This window comes from Quercus lobata, chromosome 3 (genome assembly GCF_001633185.2).
Source record: "Quercus lobata isolate SW786 chromosome 3, ValleyOak3.0 Primary Assembly, whole genome shotgun sequence".
Taxonomy (NCBI): domain Eukaryota; kingdom Viridiplantae; phylum Streptophyta; class Magnoliopsida; order Fagales; family Fagaceae; genus Quercus; species Quercus lobata.
Genome location: NC_044906.1, coordinates 56,053,435 through 56,068,587, shown reverse-complemented (window position 1 = coordinate 56,068,587; position 15,153 = coordinate 56,053,435). Strand labels below are relative to the sequence as shown.

The following is a 15,153-nucleotide window of genomic DNA, read 5'->3' as shown; positions in this document are numbered from 1 at the left end:
CCCATCAAACCACCTGCCATTAGAACCAACCAACCCACTATGACCCAAATGCGAACTATTGTTAACTTTCGGATTGGGATGTTGTATCCGATGCCAACATCACAGTCTATTTAAAAGCACTCTTTTAACTTTTGAATTGGGTTGAGCGGGTTGGGCTAGCTAGACGGATTTGTGGACACTTTTAGCTAGAATAGTATTTCTTGACCTTTTAAGAAGGGACATTTACTCATTATTTCTTGTAATGAATATGCAATAAAATAGCTTAGTAGTTTAGAGGATCTATTGCCAAGTACTAAATGAGCCCACAAATATTAGGTTTATGCCATGTTTCATGAGACATCTTTTTTTTTTGAGAAAGTTTCATGAGGCATCTTGATCTTATTAAGTTGTTTCATAAGGTTATGAAAACATTGCACTATAATAGATAAAGCCTTCTATTGGATTAATTGTCATCATATATGAAAAGAGCAATTGCTTTCGTTTTATGTGTCATATTGGATTTAATTGTCCTTGTATATGAAAAGAAAAAGGGTAAAAAAAAAAAAAAAAAGTCACTTTCATTTTCTGCATGCACGAAATTTGTTGGCTAGAAAGGTTTTCCTAAAGATGATTATTATTATTTTTTTATAGGCTAAAGATGATTATTGATACGTCAATATGATTATACGATATATTGCCTTGCCTTTGTTAAGTATAATGTTGTCTATAAAATGTTTTCGTTACACAATTTTAATTGGCATTATCAAAGATAATTTTCACATCGATCGCAATGTTTAGTCCTTACAATTAAGTCAATAGTTGCCTTCATAAGTGCCTTTCCCTCAATAATTTTGAAACCATGAGATCCTCCCACTCCTCACTCTCCTCAAGTCTTTGGTCTTGGGCCAAGTCCTTGAGTTCCTGGCCATCCAATACAGATTCAAATGCAACTTTTGAATTAAAAAAAATAAGCTTGGAGGGTCACCTCAGATTGAAATAGATCAACTTCCCTCGCCTGTAAATATCGCCACTATAAAGGCCAAAAATTGTAAAACAACTCACTTTTCTTTTTCTTTTTTCTTTTGTTGAGAAACTGTCATTTGGTAATGTTGTTTTAGTAATGTTGTTTGTATTTTTTGAAAATACGTATGGGTGAAAAAGTATATGAAAATACGTATAATGTTATTTAAACACTAAAAACTGTTGTTTAAAATACACTACCAAACAATCCTAACAACTCACTTAGTATAGGTCAATTAATTTGGCAATCAAGCTGGCCTGAGACTTGGACGTTGGACTGGGCCAATGAATCCGCGACTCAACAAGTTTAATCCAAAATACGTAGATAATTTAATGGTCATTTTTGGGTGATTGGTTTTGTTTTTTTTTTTTTTCTCAAAATTTGGCTAAAATTTACAAAAGTAGATGTGAATGATGTTCTTACAAATCCTACAATTAGTGACAATTGACAAACATTGTTACACCCATGCCATGCTAACGATAGTTATAAGCACTCATAAAAAATAATTAATGTGATTGGCACCACACATCTTTATTTTGTATGTATGAATAAAATTGACATGTTTTTTTTTTTTTTTTTGAGAAAAAAAATTAACATGTTAGTTTCTAAGATTTATTATCTTGTAAACAATTATATTAAATACTAACATTCTTTCTCCAAAAAAAAAAAAAAATACCAACATTAATTTCTCCAAAGAAAAATATATAGTTCACATCTCCTTTTTTTAAAAAAAAAATGCTAATCACTAATTTAATCAATCCCGAATTCAACCCCCCCCCCCCCTCCCAAACAAAGAAATAAGAATCAAACTCATAAAATGGCCAAAATTATTATACAGGTTGGTTCATAATCATAAGATTATTGACTAAACGCAAACGATATATATACATACATATGTATGTATGTATGTATGTATGCTTTGCATTTCTATATAATCTTCAAGTTTCATAGATTAAAACTCAAAGATTAAAAATGAGAAACAAGAAAAAAAGAAAAAAAAACAAATGTATAAATTTTGTGTATATATATAAAACCAGGCCTAGCACAATTTTCCAAATACTATCAAAAATGGCATGCTATGAATTCCACACTACTATTTTTCTTTAGTAATTTGGAATTCATTTCACATGGCACATAAAAATAAAAAATTACAATTAGAAACATGGATCAGATAACAATATCAATTAATCAATTAGAATTACGTATAAGTCTACCATCAATGGTTATGCATGCATGCATGCAAACTTTTTTTTTCCCTTTAGAAGGAGAAGAATCCAACAGCACCAGCAGCGGCCAAAGCAGCAGCAACACCAAAGGCCTTGAGGGCATTGGCACCGCTAGCACTGGGTCCAGGAGCTTCAGCAATACCTGGAGAAGGAGGGAAAACTCCATCAGAGACAGGCCCACCAACTGGTGCAGCCACAGCACCACCACCACCACCTGTAGGTGAAGATGCTGATCCCTCACCACTTGTAGGCGATAAGTCACCGGTGTTTCCAATGTCGTCGTTGGGAGGGCCCGCGGCAATGACCCCGTTATCCGAGGTGGGGCCGGACACGGGGACGGGGGCGTCAGCAGCCAGGACCTCAACCTTGGTGACTGCTAGCCCGACAATGGCGAAGAGGAGGAGAAGAATAGCAGCTTGACGTGCCATTTTTTTTTGTTTTTTTTTATGCAGCAGTTCTCTAAAGGGTTTGAATATAGAGAATCACTGCAGGTTTAAGAAGGGTGAGAGGTAAAGGGTTGATATAGGAGTTGGGTTTTGTGAAGGGAAAGTTTTGGTGAATGGTTTATTTGGGTTTGGTGCGGAGTGTGAGGAAAGCCATGAGATTAAATTGGGTGTGTGTTGGGCAATTTGTTTGTCAATTGCTAATTTCAGTTAAAGTTTTGTGGTATTTTTAGCTAAATTCGGTTGTTTTTAAGTCTTTGTAGGAGGAGGGGGATTTGGTGATTTTTGGTTCACTAGATTTTGTGGTTTGTTAATAGTCTTTTAAATCTATATTTTTTCGTCCACTCGTTCTATACTGTTCTAGTTAGACTTCCAGTGATGCTATCAAATTTTTTCCAATTTTATCAAGTCGTTTGGTTTCACGATGATTTTCCCATTGAATCAACCCCAAAGTTCGGCAAAAGGGAGAGAACTAAGAATTAATGAACTCTAAATATTTAGAATATAATCTGTTCAATTATTTATTTGATAATTTTTGATAATAAAGATATGATTTGAACTTAAGTTCTTTTTTAATGGGAGAATCGGATAATATTATTGTTAAGGGGATATAATATCTTAAGGAGTCTTCAATTGAGTATTAATAAATATAACATAAATGAATACTATTTAGCCCAAAAGGTTTTAAACCTATGAGTTTAGGCCCAATTAAGCATTTTGGATTAAATGGTATCTCTATCGCTTTGTGTTTCAACATTAACGTTTTCTGAAAAATTATTTATTTTTCAAAGAATATTTTCTAGAAAACTATCTCATTTTTTAGTGTTTGGTAATGACCTTGAAAATGAGCTTGGGAATGTTTTTAGTGTTTGATATGCAACTTTTTAATTTATATTTCTTTTATAATTTACAACATGTATACACACACATATATAATTGACAAGAGAGTACATCTTCAATAATTACAAATAACAATAACTTTTAATTGTTTACTCTTTTTGCTAGTATACTAATTGTCTACTATGGTTGTGGGTTCCAGTTAGCTCAACTGGTAAAGTCTCTGATGGTTGTATAAGAAATCTGGGGTTCAATCCCCGCTTATATCAAAAACTGATTGGTGTTTTGATTTAATGATAAAGAGCTATTATCAGGAGCGGACGCCATAGGCTGAAACTCTTTCAAAAAAAAAAATTGTCTACTATGGTTAACCACAAGTTTTCAATATTACTCCAAATTATGTATAATATATCATCACTACATAATGTATTTACTAACAAATGCAATTCCCCTAAACAATTATAATTCATTATATAACAATATTATTAATTTACTATAAATATTGTCCAATGTAAAAGCAATTTAGAGCCATATAGGCACTATGTTTAAAATTTTCGCCTTTACTTCATTCATTCTTCTTTTTTATTTTTTATTTTTTGCACTTTTATGTGCGAAAAATAAGTAACTTCTACTGGGAATCCATCAAACCAAAAATTTCTTAAAGAAAAAATAAAATCAAGCTTGAAACTCAAAGCAATGAATTGGAATTTTGGTAGTGAGGAATGAAATAATTACTACTGCAAATCTGTTCTCCTTTGCAAGTAGGAGCTATTGACCGACCAGTGAGGGGGAAAAAAATCTAATTAGAAAATTGTGTTATAGAAGGGAAGAGAAACATGAAGAAAAGAGATATAGCTAGAGAGAGAGAAAGATCTATGGGAAGAGGAGAGATTAGAGTTAGTGATAGTAAGGGTGCGAGGACTGAGGAGAGAAAAGAAAATGGAAGAGAGAAAAAGTGAGAGAGCTTACCATGAGAGAGAGAAGGCGTCAAAAAATTATGTTTCCTGCGGTTACAAATAAAGATAATATTTATAGGAGATGCAATGTGTGAGAGAGAGATTGTTTTCCAATTTTTTTTTTTTTTTGGAAAACAACCTATAGCTAGAAAATAAGCCTTATTTTTATTAGTGTTTTTCGTTAACTAAAGATAGTTTTCCATTGACCATTTTTTTGTGTGCTACCAAACATTGAAAAATGTGGAAAACTATCTTTACAAAAGGTTTTCCAACGAAACAAATAGAGCGTATATGTTAGATTAACTACTTTAATGGGAGCCTCTCCAATTTGCTATATCTCTAACAAGTAGTATCATAACCCATGGTGGTGTGTGGCAAAGTAGCGAGGTGACAAGTTAGTCTCATTTGCTCCAAGTGGAGTGGAGATGGGTCCCTTTTGTAATTGGAGCAGAGACCATGGTGAGAGGTTCATGTACTACTTAGAGCTCACATAAGTGTGCATCACACAAGGCAAGTCCATAAAGCCCACACATATGATCCTAGAAAGAGGCCCAATAAAGGAGTATTGCTAATGGTGCTAAATAATGGTGTGTCATGAGGCTCTCATGGGCGTGGATGTATGTGTCTAATACGTGGTTTTCATGGATGGTGTACAAGAAGCTCATGGATAATGCGTTAGTGAAGGAAGAACTTATAGGTAAGGGGGAGCTAGTAGGACTTGTTCGTGGCACACAAAGAGATGGGGACTCATATATGGGAAAATTATTAGGTACTCCCGGAGTATCATAAATACGTACTCTCCACTCTCACATGAGTGGTGAGTCCCACCATGAATTTAATTAATGGGACCCACCATTCATGTAAGAGGAGAAAATACGCATTTATGGTGCTCTGGGAGTACACAATAATTTTCCTCATATGTGAAGGGGAGATTGTTGTTATATATGTATGAATGAAGTCCCATATTAAATAATGATAGGAGAAAGTAATCTATATAGTAATAATAATAATAATAATAATAATAATAATAATAATAATAATAGGTAAAGTAAAGAGAAAATCCAATTAAATTTCAAATTGGAATTCAATTAATGTCTAATTTTGCGCTACGTATCTCATCTAATCTAAATTTTAGAATTTTGTACCAAATGAATTAATTTAATGTAAAAATTGAATTTCAATTAGAGTTTAATTTTGTGCCACGTGTACCATCTAATCTAAATTTTAAATTTTTGTGTCAAATTAGTTAATTTAGTGTAGAAAATGAGGAGTCCAATATAATAAACCATAAAAAACACAATCATATAACTAAAAAAAATTCAAATTTATAAGTCATCTATATATATATATATATTAATAGGTAAATTTTAGAGAAAATTGAATTAGAATTTGAAATTATAATCCACTTGTGTGCCATGTATCTAAATTTATTTGGGAACTATACCATGATTATCCACTTAAGCTTGTGCCATGTGTCTACTTAAGTTTTTAATCTTTGTGTCAAGTGACTTAATAAGTGCAAAATACTAAGAATTTAATATCAAAGAACTATAATTTTTATTAAAAAAAAAAAAATCACATATATTCAATAAAAATCACCACATGTTTCTCAAAAGATAAATAAAATCAAAATCACCACACGTTCTTTCTTATTAAAAATTAGAAATTTTTTTTATCATAAGTAGTATTACATTTAGGTAAGAATTTTAATATTTGATTAATTACGTTTACTTTAAAAAAATAATTTGACTAATTATCTATATTTTATGATAAAAATTGTGATTAATTTTAAATGTATCTATATATATGCATGAATGCATGTGTTACATGCTTTGAAAAAAAATTAATTTGTCTAATTATTTATATTTTTATAATAAAATTTTATTTAATTTTAAATGCATCCATGCGTTTGCATGGAGTTACATACTAGTATATAATAATAGGTAAAACAGAGAGAAAATTCAATTAGATTTCAAATTGAAATTCAATTAGAGTATAATTTTGCGCCATGTGTCTTATCTAATCTAAGTTTTTAAAATTTTGTGCCAAATGAGTTAATTCAATGTAAAAATTGAATTTTAATTAGAGTTTGATTTTGTGACATATGTCCCATTTAATCTAAGTTTTTTTTTAAAAAAAAAATTTGTGCCAAATGAGTTAATTTAATGTAAAAAATGAGGAGTCTAATATAAGTAAATCATAAAAAACATAATTTTTGAATGATTTTATATTTATGAGTCTTTTTTTTTTAATGAAACTAAAAACAATTCAAGTTTATAATTCATCTATATAGATATACATGTCCCATCTAATAAAAAATTAATTAATTTTTGTGCCAAATGAGTTAATTTAGTGTAGAAAACAAGGAATCCAATATAAATAAATTATAAAAAACATAATCATATATCTAATACTACATATAAAATTAGAGGAAGAGAGAGTTTGAATGATTTTATTTTTAAGAGCCTTTTTTTTTTTGTATAACTAAAAACAATTCAAATTTAGAGGTCATATATATATATATATATATATTAATAGGTAAAGTTTAGAGAAAATCCAATTAGATTTTACAATTAAAGTCCAATTTTGTGTCATGTGTCCTAAATTATTTATTTTTAGAGAGGGTTTTATTTCTTAATTTTTGAATCAAATGTGGCACTATATCATAAATCTCCATTCAAGTGAGTTATTGTGTACAAAACCCAAAGAGTCTAGAATTAATAAACATAAAAATATTTTAAAAATAGATAATTTACATTTTCTACCTAATAACATTCTTACAAGACTTTTTAAAAAGTTAAAAAAGAAAATATAATAATGACTATCAATAATATTTAAATTATATACGTAAGTATTATACTATGCATTTTAATGTGTATATTTTAAGTATATCCATATATATGCATGGGGTTATAAGCTAATTAATATAATATAATTGACCCTAAACCCATAAGCTTAAGCATTTTGGTAGTATTCCTATATGTTACGTTATATTAACTAAAGTTATCAGAATTGAGATCCTATATGTTATATACCTATAATTATAATTCATAATATGTATTAAAAAAATTGAAAAAAGTAATTTTTGACACAAATTAGTGAAATTACTAATAAAAATGAAAGTACAAAATTACAAATATATAAACAAAGTTCAAAGTTCAAAAGTTACAACTTACGAATACTAAGTTCAAAGTTAAACAGTAGGAAATAGGTTGGACACTTTGAAGAAGAGGCATTCATGTATAAAGGTAAAGAAAGTTGTCCCATGCCATTTCATTTTTTAAGGAAAGTACATACTACAGAGTTGAAATGAAGACAAAAGCAATAATAACGTCTTATTTTCCATTGATCTCGTAAAATCTTCCTCCTTAGTCCCTTCAAATTTTTTTTTTCATCATTGGTTTCTTCAATATATTTGAGGAAGGAAATTTGATTTTTTTTTCATTGTTCTATGTATCATTGTTTTTAGGCTGTACATTTTTTAGTCCTGCTAGATCAAATCTGTTTCAAGTAGTCTTATTTTTGGACAAGTTTTTCTTTTAACTAATGGCTCCACAAATGTTAATTGGTTCTCATTTTAACCATGTCATAGATTTATTTTTTATTTAAAAAAAAAATAAATATATGCAGGAGAGAAGAGTTGAGGTTCTAATACAAAGGAACATCTTACGCCATAAACTCCACTCAATTTTTTTAGAATTTGAATACCCAACAGCTCAAGGGACATTTTTTTTTTCTTTATTTAAGAAAACAAATGTGCATACCCAATAGCTCCAGCAACACTATTGTTTTTTTCTTATTGTTTTTTTCTTTAGTTAAAAAAAGCAATTGTGCATACCTAACCGCTCAAGTGACACTATTTTTTTGGAGGTCTTACCTGGTAGATAACTTCCAAGTATATAATATTTTTTTTTGGTGTCATTATATGAATTAAAAAAAATTAAAAAAAAAAGTCCTCACAAGGAAAATGTCCACTAAATATTCAAATAATTAGTATATTATGTCTTAAAACCGCACAACATTTTTTTTTTTTTTTAATGGGAACTACATAACAATTGATCATTGATGGGAGCAAAAAAATACAAAAGAAGGAAAACCATTGGCATGCTAAGTCAACAACGGCATTCAAGACCAATAGTGCTAAAACTATGTACTCTTATAAGTTTTACTTATTTTATATTTTCTATATTCAGCCTCCATCAAGTTGATGCTCCATTTTTCTCTTCAAACTTTTGCCTCAGCATCTAGATCGTGGGGAGCATCGTAAAGCACCTGCTGATTTTGTCAATGACCTCACTGTTCTTGCATCTGCAACTTGAAAAACTTGTTCATGGTTATAGTTTGGCTTTACCCCACCAGCACCCGTTTCAATGAATCTAGCTCCATTTTCAAATACATCATTCACAGAGTAGAATTTCCATGTCCCTTTTTCACCATTTCTCCACGTCACCTGTTAATATTAATGTTATGCATTGTGTTTGTGTTAGTATGGGTATATGCATTTTTGTTACTCAAATGATAATGGAAGCAATGAAATTTTACCTCTTTGTTCCCTAATTTTGGTGCAATGAACAAGTTGGCTTGACTCTTGACACTAGGATTCATGCTTCCCCCTATAGCATATTGCATCCATCCCTGGTAAAGGTTGTTCACCACATGTGCATATCCGAACCGAATTCTGCAAAGTTTATTTGTGTGCATATGATAGTTGATTTAATATATTATATGGTTGTGGCTTCATAAATATATGATCGACTAGTTTATGTCTAGAATTCTTTGAATGTGGAGGATCAATTACGTACCTTGGCATCCTTTGATTGCAATTAGGTCCAAAATGGTTGTACATGACCGTGACCTTCATGTTCTTGTCACGTAAGAACCCATCATCATGTCCAAGGAGTATGACCTTGTCCTGATTTTTGAACCAGTTGTTAGAGATGGTGATATCTGTAGAACCTCGAGTGACATCAAGTAGACCATCCTCACTTTCATAAAGTGTATTATGGTCAAGCCAGACCTTCGATGCAGTAACCAATCTAATTGCATCTCCATCAACTTGACCTAGTGAAATTATCTTTGAGTCTGGACCCATTACTGTGCTAGGTGGTTGAGACCGGCAATGGTGGACACGAAGACCATGAATGATTATGTTGCTTTGCTGTTGATATATAAGGTACATTTTAGTACTTGGCTAGCTTAAAAATGCTAAATGTAATTAACAATTTTAGGGGGAAAACTATGACAATTTATTTCACAGCTTATTAAGTTGTCATATTGTGACTAGTCACTAGGACAACATCACTTTTTTGTGAAATTATCTATGATAAAATTTTTAGTGTGCTAATCAATAATCATAACATGTTACCTATGCAATTGTGAAAATTTTTACCAAAAAAAAGAAAAAAAATGAAGTGAAAATTACATACCTTATAGATCATCAAACATGCATTACCAGCAATGTGAACATTAGCACCTCGACCATCAATGGTTGTGAAACTACTAATGAGAAGTGGTTTTTGAAGTCTAATGCGCATGCTTCTAAGGAATGTGATCCATTTTTTCCCTTTGATCATGGTTGTTCCATATCTTAAGGTCCCTGGTTTAGGATTTATTGGGTTGTCACTAGGATCAGTGACTACATATTGTGTGAGGCCCCTTCCAATATTGTTGGCCATCTTCCCAGCATAACCCACTGAACATGTGGCAAGTTGTTGTCTATTCCTTCGCCAATCAGGGTTCCATCTCCAACAATGATCAATTGCATTCATTTTCAAGCCAATGATTTTTGTTTTCTTAGCAAGACTAACATTAGGAGTGGAGAGCATGACAATGACAAGAGCCAAAGCAAAGTGCCAAAGAATGGCAATGTTAACACCTTTCAAAGCCATATTCATATGAATGTACCAACTCAAAAATGCAAACTCAAATAGAAAAAAAGGCAAGTTGTTCTGATCTGCAAATACTTGGAGTGGAGAGGGATATATATAGGTGGAGTGGTTAGTATTGTATATGAGTTTGTTTAGGTGGTTTTAAAGTGGATGCTTAGGAGTGTAGGACACAAAAGAAGCTATTAATAGGTATTGGTTTTGCTTCCTCACCCCAATTTGAAATAGATTAGCTAGCTACATTTGTGTATCAGCCAAAATGACAGAGCAAGCGAGTGTTTGTGTCATTGCTGGGATAAGGAACACGTAAAATTTGAAACTTCCTCGTATAAAGATAGTAGCTACAATTGGCTTCTCTTAAGTAGGGGTTTTTGTGCTAGGAGATACAATGGATGTGAACCATACGTGAGAATTGGGTAGAGACAAAAATTTTCACAATTTTAAGTTGGTTAGTTAAAATTATAATTAGACTAATACATGTGTTTATCATGGATATTGCCATTATTATACATCAATCATTGTAAATGACTTCACCATTGTAAAAAAAACAAAAAGTTGTGAAAAAAAGTTATACCACTAGATTTTTTGTTATTATAGAAATGCATTTTTTTAATTATTAATTTACTCATAAAAAAAATTACAGCATGTGATTCACATAATCTAACACACAACTATCTTTTGAATTGAAGGTATTAAGTGGGTTCTAGTTGGTTCAATTGGTATAGTCGTTTGTCCTAGAATAAAAGTTTTATAATTATCATAGGTTTTTTTTTTAGAATCTATCATAACTATTTCTAGTACATTATAAAATTAATTTTAATTTTATAATATATAAGAAAATCCATGGAACTTTCTAACTGTAAAATAAAATATAAAAAAGCTCCAAAAGTTGACAAAAAATTGTCACAAACTTACTTTGACTTTTAGAGCGTTGTTAATTTATGTCATAGGTTCTACCTTCATTGACAGATGATACAGCTTCAAAAATTTCATCAAGCTGCTTCTAAGTCAACTTCAATTTTGCCTATTAATGGCAAAGTTAAATTCATCCTTGATTCAAAATGATGAAGCCGAAAATAGTATCACCAGTGAGTCACACGTTCCTCGTACGATCAAACGGCACCTGCACAACGAAAAGGAAGAACCTAGCAGAGAGTACCGGTGTGGTACCGGCCAAACACCCTCCGAAGGTCAAGTTAGAACTATTCTCACTGCTCTAGAGTGTTAGAGAGGGTAAATTATGCGTACCTCAGTTTATGAGGATGCTTGGGCTTTTATACTAGTAGAAGGTTGACCTCTTTACCTTGGAGTAGAAGTCCTTTCCTTATAGGAGTCCTTTTGAGCGTATTTTACGGGATCTTTTCCTTATGGGGATCCTTTAAATATTATCTAGCGTGGGAAGCAAGTAAACTTGTGCCCGGTCTGTCAGCCTCAATTTTCCTCCGTCACCTTTGTTATACCGTCAGCATTTGAGCCGTCAACCACGGAGTCAGTTGATCCTATGACCGTCAGCATAAGCACCGTCTACTACGCCCAAAGAAAAAGTATTAATCCGTCGGCTTTATGTCCGTGTGGTTTAAGCTCTCCTTTTATCCTCATCAGTTGCCCCCTACTCTACATGTTCGACGAGTAAGACCGTCAGCATGTGGAGTTAGAAGATGATTAGAGAAAAATCAAATATGAACGACTCCTCGATCTTCGAGCTATTAAATGCAAGGTCACGTGGCATTCAGTCGTTGGCCTCGTTTCTGGGTGCGGGCGTCGCCTCGTCTTCCGTGCGTTTTCTCTCCTGTATAAATACCACGCCCCTTGACTCATTTCATCATTTCAACCTCACTGGTTTTTCAAGAGAGAATCCGTCACCCTTACCTCCAATTTGATCCGTCAGCTGTTATCAACACCGTCACTTTCAAGGTCGTTCCATCCATTCAAGATCTGCTTCACCTGTAAGTTCTTCTTTCCTTCTCTTCGCTTTTTTCTCCCTTTTTTATTTTTGTCTGAAAAAACAAAGTCAGTCTAGGAACTTAGAGCATATCCGTCACTTGTAGGTAGTCAGATGTCGAGTGACGCGTCGAGTGATCAGTCGTCAGTCCGCGATGGAGCGGGCTACGACGAATTCTTTGGCTCAGGTCAAGAGTCCGACGGCTTTTCTGAATCGTCAGGAAAGGAAACGTCAGCCCAGTCCCTTAGTATTGATGTAGAAGGCCAAGTTGAGGAAGTTAGGGATAAAGTGTTAAGTGAGGTTGAGGTCGAGAGGAGAGACGAGGAAATTTGTGTTGACGGGAACGGGGATGAAGGCGACGAGGAGTCGGATAGTGACGGGAGTAGGGACGAGGGTAACGAGGTTAGTAGTGACGGAAATGAGGATGAAGGTGACGACGAGTCCTGTGATGGAACTTCAGGGAGTTCTGGAGGTAACCGTCCCTTCATCCTCCCGGAGGAGTGGGCCGTCAATAAATTCCTTCCAAAGATGAGCAACAGAGTTTTTAACGAGTTGCGTACCCGTTTCCAAATCCCAGACCACATTCCTATCCGTCTCCCTAGAAAAAATGAGAAGTGTTATACAGGGAGGACTGCTGATGTGGGGATGTACGATGCCATGTTTGCTGCTGGCCTTAGATTACCACTGACGGCTTTACACCGTCAGCTAGCGGATTTCTTGGGATTGTCCGTCAGCCAAATTGCTCCGAATGCCTGGAGGATTTTTATTGGTGCTGAGATCCTTTGGGGTCGCTTGAGTGGGGGGAACCGTCAGCTTTCGCTAGACGAGTTCTTTTATTGCTACAGACCCCAGCATAAAGTATCTGCCAAGGGGACCTACCATTTTGCTCCACGTGAGAAGAGCTTAAGATTAGTGTTTGATATGCCAGACTCCAATAGAAATTGGAAGAATAGATTTTTCTTTGTTAAAGGGACGGATTGGGTGTGCCGTCCAGGTGAGTGGGATACACTGCCTGGCGGTTATTTTGATAACACTTGGGCCTATATTAGGGAGTCAGGTTGCCCCCTTGTCCTTCTTCTTACCGTCTCTTTTCATTTATCAGGGAGTTTTCTTGAGTCCGTCTCCTTTAACACCGTCTATTCCCTTTTATTTCAGCTAGCGCTCGCCCGGAGATATCTGACGAACAAAGGGAATTTATCCGTCGGATACTTGGCATACCGCTTGAGCAACGGAAGTGTAGGGACTTAATCACCCTAGACACTCTCCATTTGTATTGTGGGGGTCCAGAGCCGACGGTTGAAGCTCGGAAGTTGGAAGAATTTTCTCGTAAACGTAAGTCGAAGCCTTACATGACCCGTCGGTTTATTTCTTTCGTCGGCTATTACTGATCCGTCAATTTATTTTGTGTAGAGATGGAAGCTGCGAAGCAAAGGGTGAGGGCCGCTGCAGCCCGTAAGAAGGAGGAGGAGAAAGCTAAGGGAAAAGAAGGAGCGTCAACCCCTCATTCCTCTTTGAAGAGTTCAGTTAAGAGGAAGGCTGACGGAAAGGACGATCCCCCTTCTAAGAAGGTAGCTGTCAGTGCTGGGGATGTGCCTTCCACGAAGTCGCCTCCCAAGTCTGGTCACGGTGCTGGGAAAGGAGTGATGACCTCTTCCGGTCCCGTCATTGAGGGACCCCGTTGCTTGCTGACCCACAAGGATTATGCTGTTGAGGGGGTAGAATCCCTCATAAAACAGACGGATCTGGACCCTTGTGCTCAGCTAGGGACGGAAGACCTGGGGGCGTCAGCTTTCTTTGACATAGCACGGGTATGCTTTTTACTTTGATTAATTTAATGTTTGCCTTGCTTTATGGCTGACGGTTTTACTTCCTTCAGGCCTTGGTTCGTGTAAAAGCACTTCAAGACCGGTGCGTGGCCAAAGAAGGCGTCGTTTCTCGGGTTAGGAGGCATAACGCCAATCTGATGGATCAGCAAGCGCAATATAAGGAGGCCGTCCGTCTCTTAAACTCAGAGCTGAAGGATGTAAAGGAGAAGTTGGGGGAGGCTGAGGGTCAGCAGAAGAAGCTTGAGGAGGAGGTTTCATCCTTACGTGCACAAGTAGAGACGGCTGGGACTGACGCGGTCCAAAAATTCAAGACAACCCAGTCATTTATTGATTCCTGCGCTGATTATTACGGCACAGGTTTCGACGATTGTCTGAAGCAGGTAGCGTCAGCTTATCCAGAGTTGGATCTATCCGGAATTACCATGGATGCCTCCGTGCCGATGACTCCTGCTCGTGAAACTGTTGCTGACAAAGGTGACGGACCCCTTAGTTTGGACTCTTTGCTTAATGATGCCGGAGTTATTTTGGCTCAGCCAGCCGTCACTATCCCTGCCGAGTCTTCAGATGCGGCGCAAATTGCCAAGGATAAAGCTGACAGGGTCTCCAAGGATGTTCCTGCCACTTAACCCTGGCTTTTCTATTGTAATTTTTGAACAATGTTTTTAAATGCCCTTCCGTTTATTGGGCTTTTTACTTGTAACTCTATCTTCCCCTTTTTATGGCACTTGGAATCCGTTGCTTCGAACACGTATGTTGATTCTAATTTCTTATGGTCCCATTTATTTGACGAGATTGTTACCTTTCGATTTTTTAGCCCCTTTTTTTTTGTCATTTGAACGGGCTTTGTTGGTTTGAGAACCACGTTTGTAAGTAGGGTCTTACTTTTTCGTTAGACCGTCATCTATTGGACCGTCTGTATTATAGGTCCGTTAGTTCTAGGACTTGGTCCATACGATAATATTTTCATCTATTTGATCGTCAGCTTTTTAGCCTCCGTTAGTCCCTTAGCCTTGATGTCTTTGACATCCTTTTTGGCCC

The 15,153-nt window shown here is 34.9% G+C and overlaps 2 protein-coding genes across 3 annotated transcripts; one reads left to right on the top strand and one right to left on the bottom strand.

The window, feature by feature from the left end:
• Positions 1 to 8,699: 8,699 nt before the first annotated feature.
• On the bottom strand, positions 8,700 to 10,350 carry LOC115979461 (probable pectate lyase 4). The gene is made up of 4 exons (XM_031101510.1): positions 9,889 to 10,350; positions 9,265 to 9,620; positions 9,005 to 9,140; positions 8,700 to 8,912 (listed from the first exon to the last, which is right to left on the bottom strand). Exons 1-4 carry the CDS (start codon positions 10,348 to 10,350, stop codon positions 8,700 to 8,702), a joined length of 1,167 nt encoding a protein of 388 aa, XP_030957370.1.
• Positions 10,351 to 12,224: 1,874 nt separating this feature from the next.
• On the top strand, positions 12,225 to 15,054 carry LOC115982270. 2 transcript variants are annotated; one of them, XM_031104821.1, is made up of 2 exons: positions 12,225 to 14,097; positions 14,166 to 15,054. In XM_031104821.1, exons 1-2 carry the CDS (start codon positions 13,702 to 13,704, stop codon positions 14,739 to 14,741), a joined length of 972 nt encoding a protein of 323 aa, XP_030960681.1. In that variant the 5' UTR covers positions 12,225 to 13,701; the 3' UTR covers positions 14,742 to 15,054. Both variants share the same exon structure in this region; 1 of them encodes a protein (XP_030960681.1).
• Positions 15,055 to 15,153: the final 99 nt, after the last annotated feature.

What these genes read in the sequence shown, in the direction of transcription:
- LOC115982270 (XM_031104821.1), top strand. Translation starts at nt 13,702, where the DNA reads ATGGAAGCTGCGAAGCAAAGGGTGAGGGCCGCTGCAGCCCGTAAGAAG. An exon ending in CTTTCTTTGACATAGCACGG is followed by an intron (nt 14,098 to 14,165) that starts GTATGCTTTTTA and finishes TACTTCCTTCAG; the next exon opens with GCCTTGGTTCGTGTAAAAGC.
- LOC115979461 (XM_031101510.1), bottom strand. Translation starts at nt 10,350, where the DNA reads ATGGCTTTGAAAGGTGTTAACATTGCCATTCTTTGGCACTTTGCTTTG. An exon ending in CATGTTTGATGATCTATAAG is followed by an intron (nt 9,621 to 9,888) that starts GTATGTAATTTT and finishes ATATATCAACAG; the next exon opens with CAAAGCAACATAATCATTCA. An exon ending in TGCAATCAAAGGATGCCAAG is followed by an intron (nt 9,141 to 9,264) that starts GTACGTAATTGA and finishes TAAACTTTGCAG; the next exon opens with AATTCGGTTCGGATATGCAC.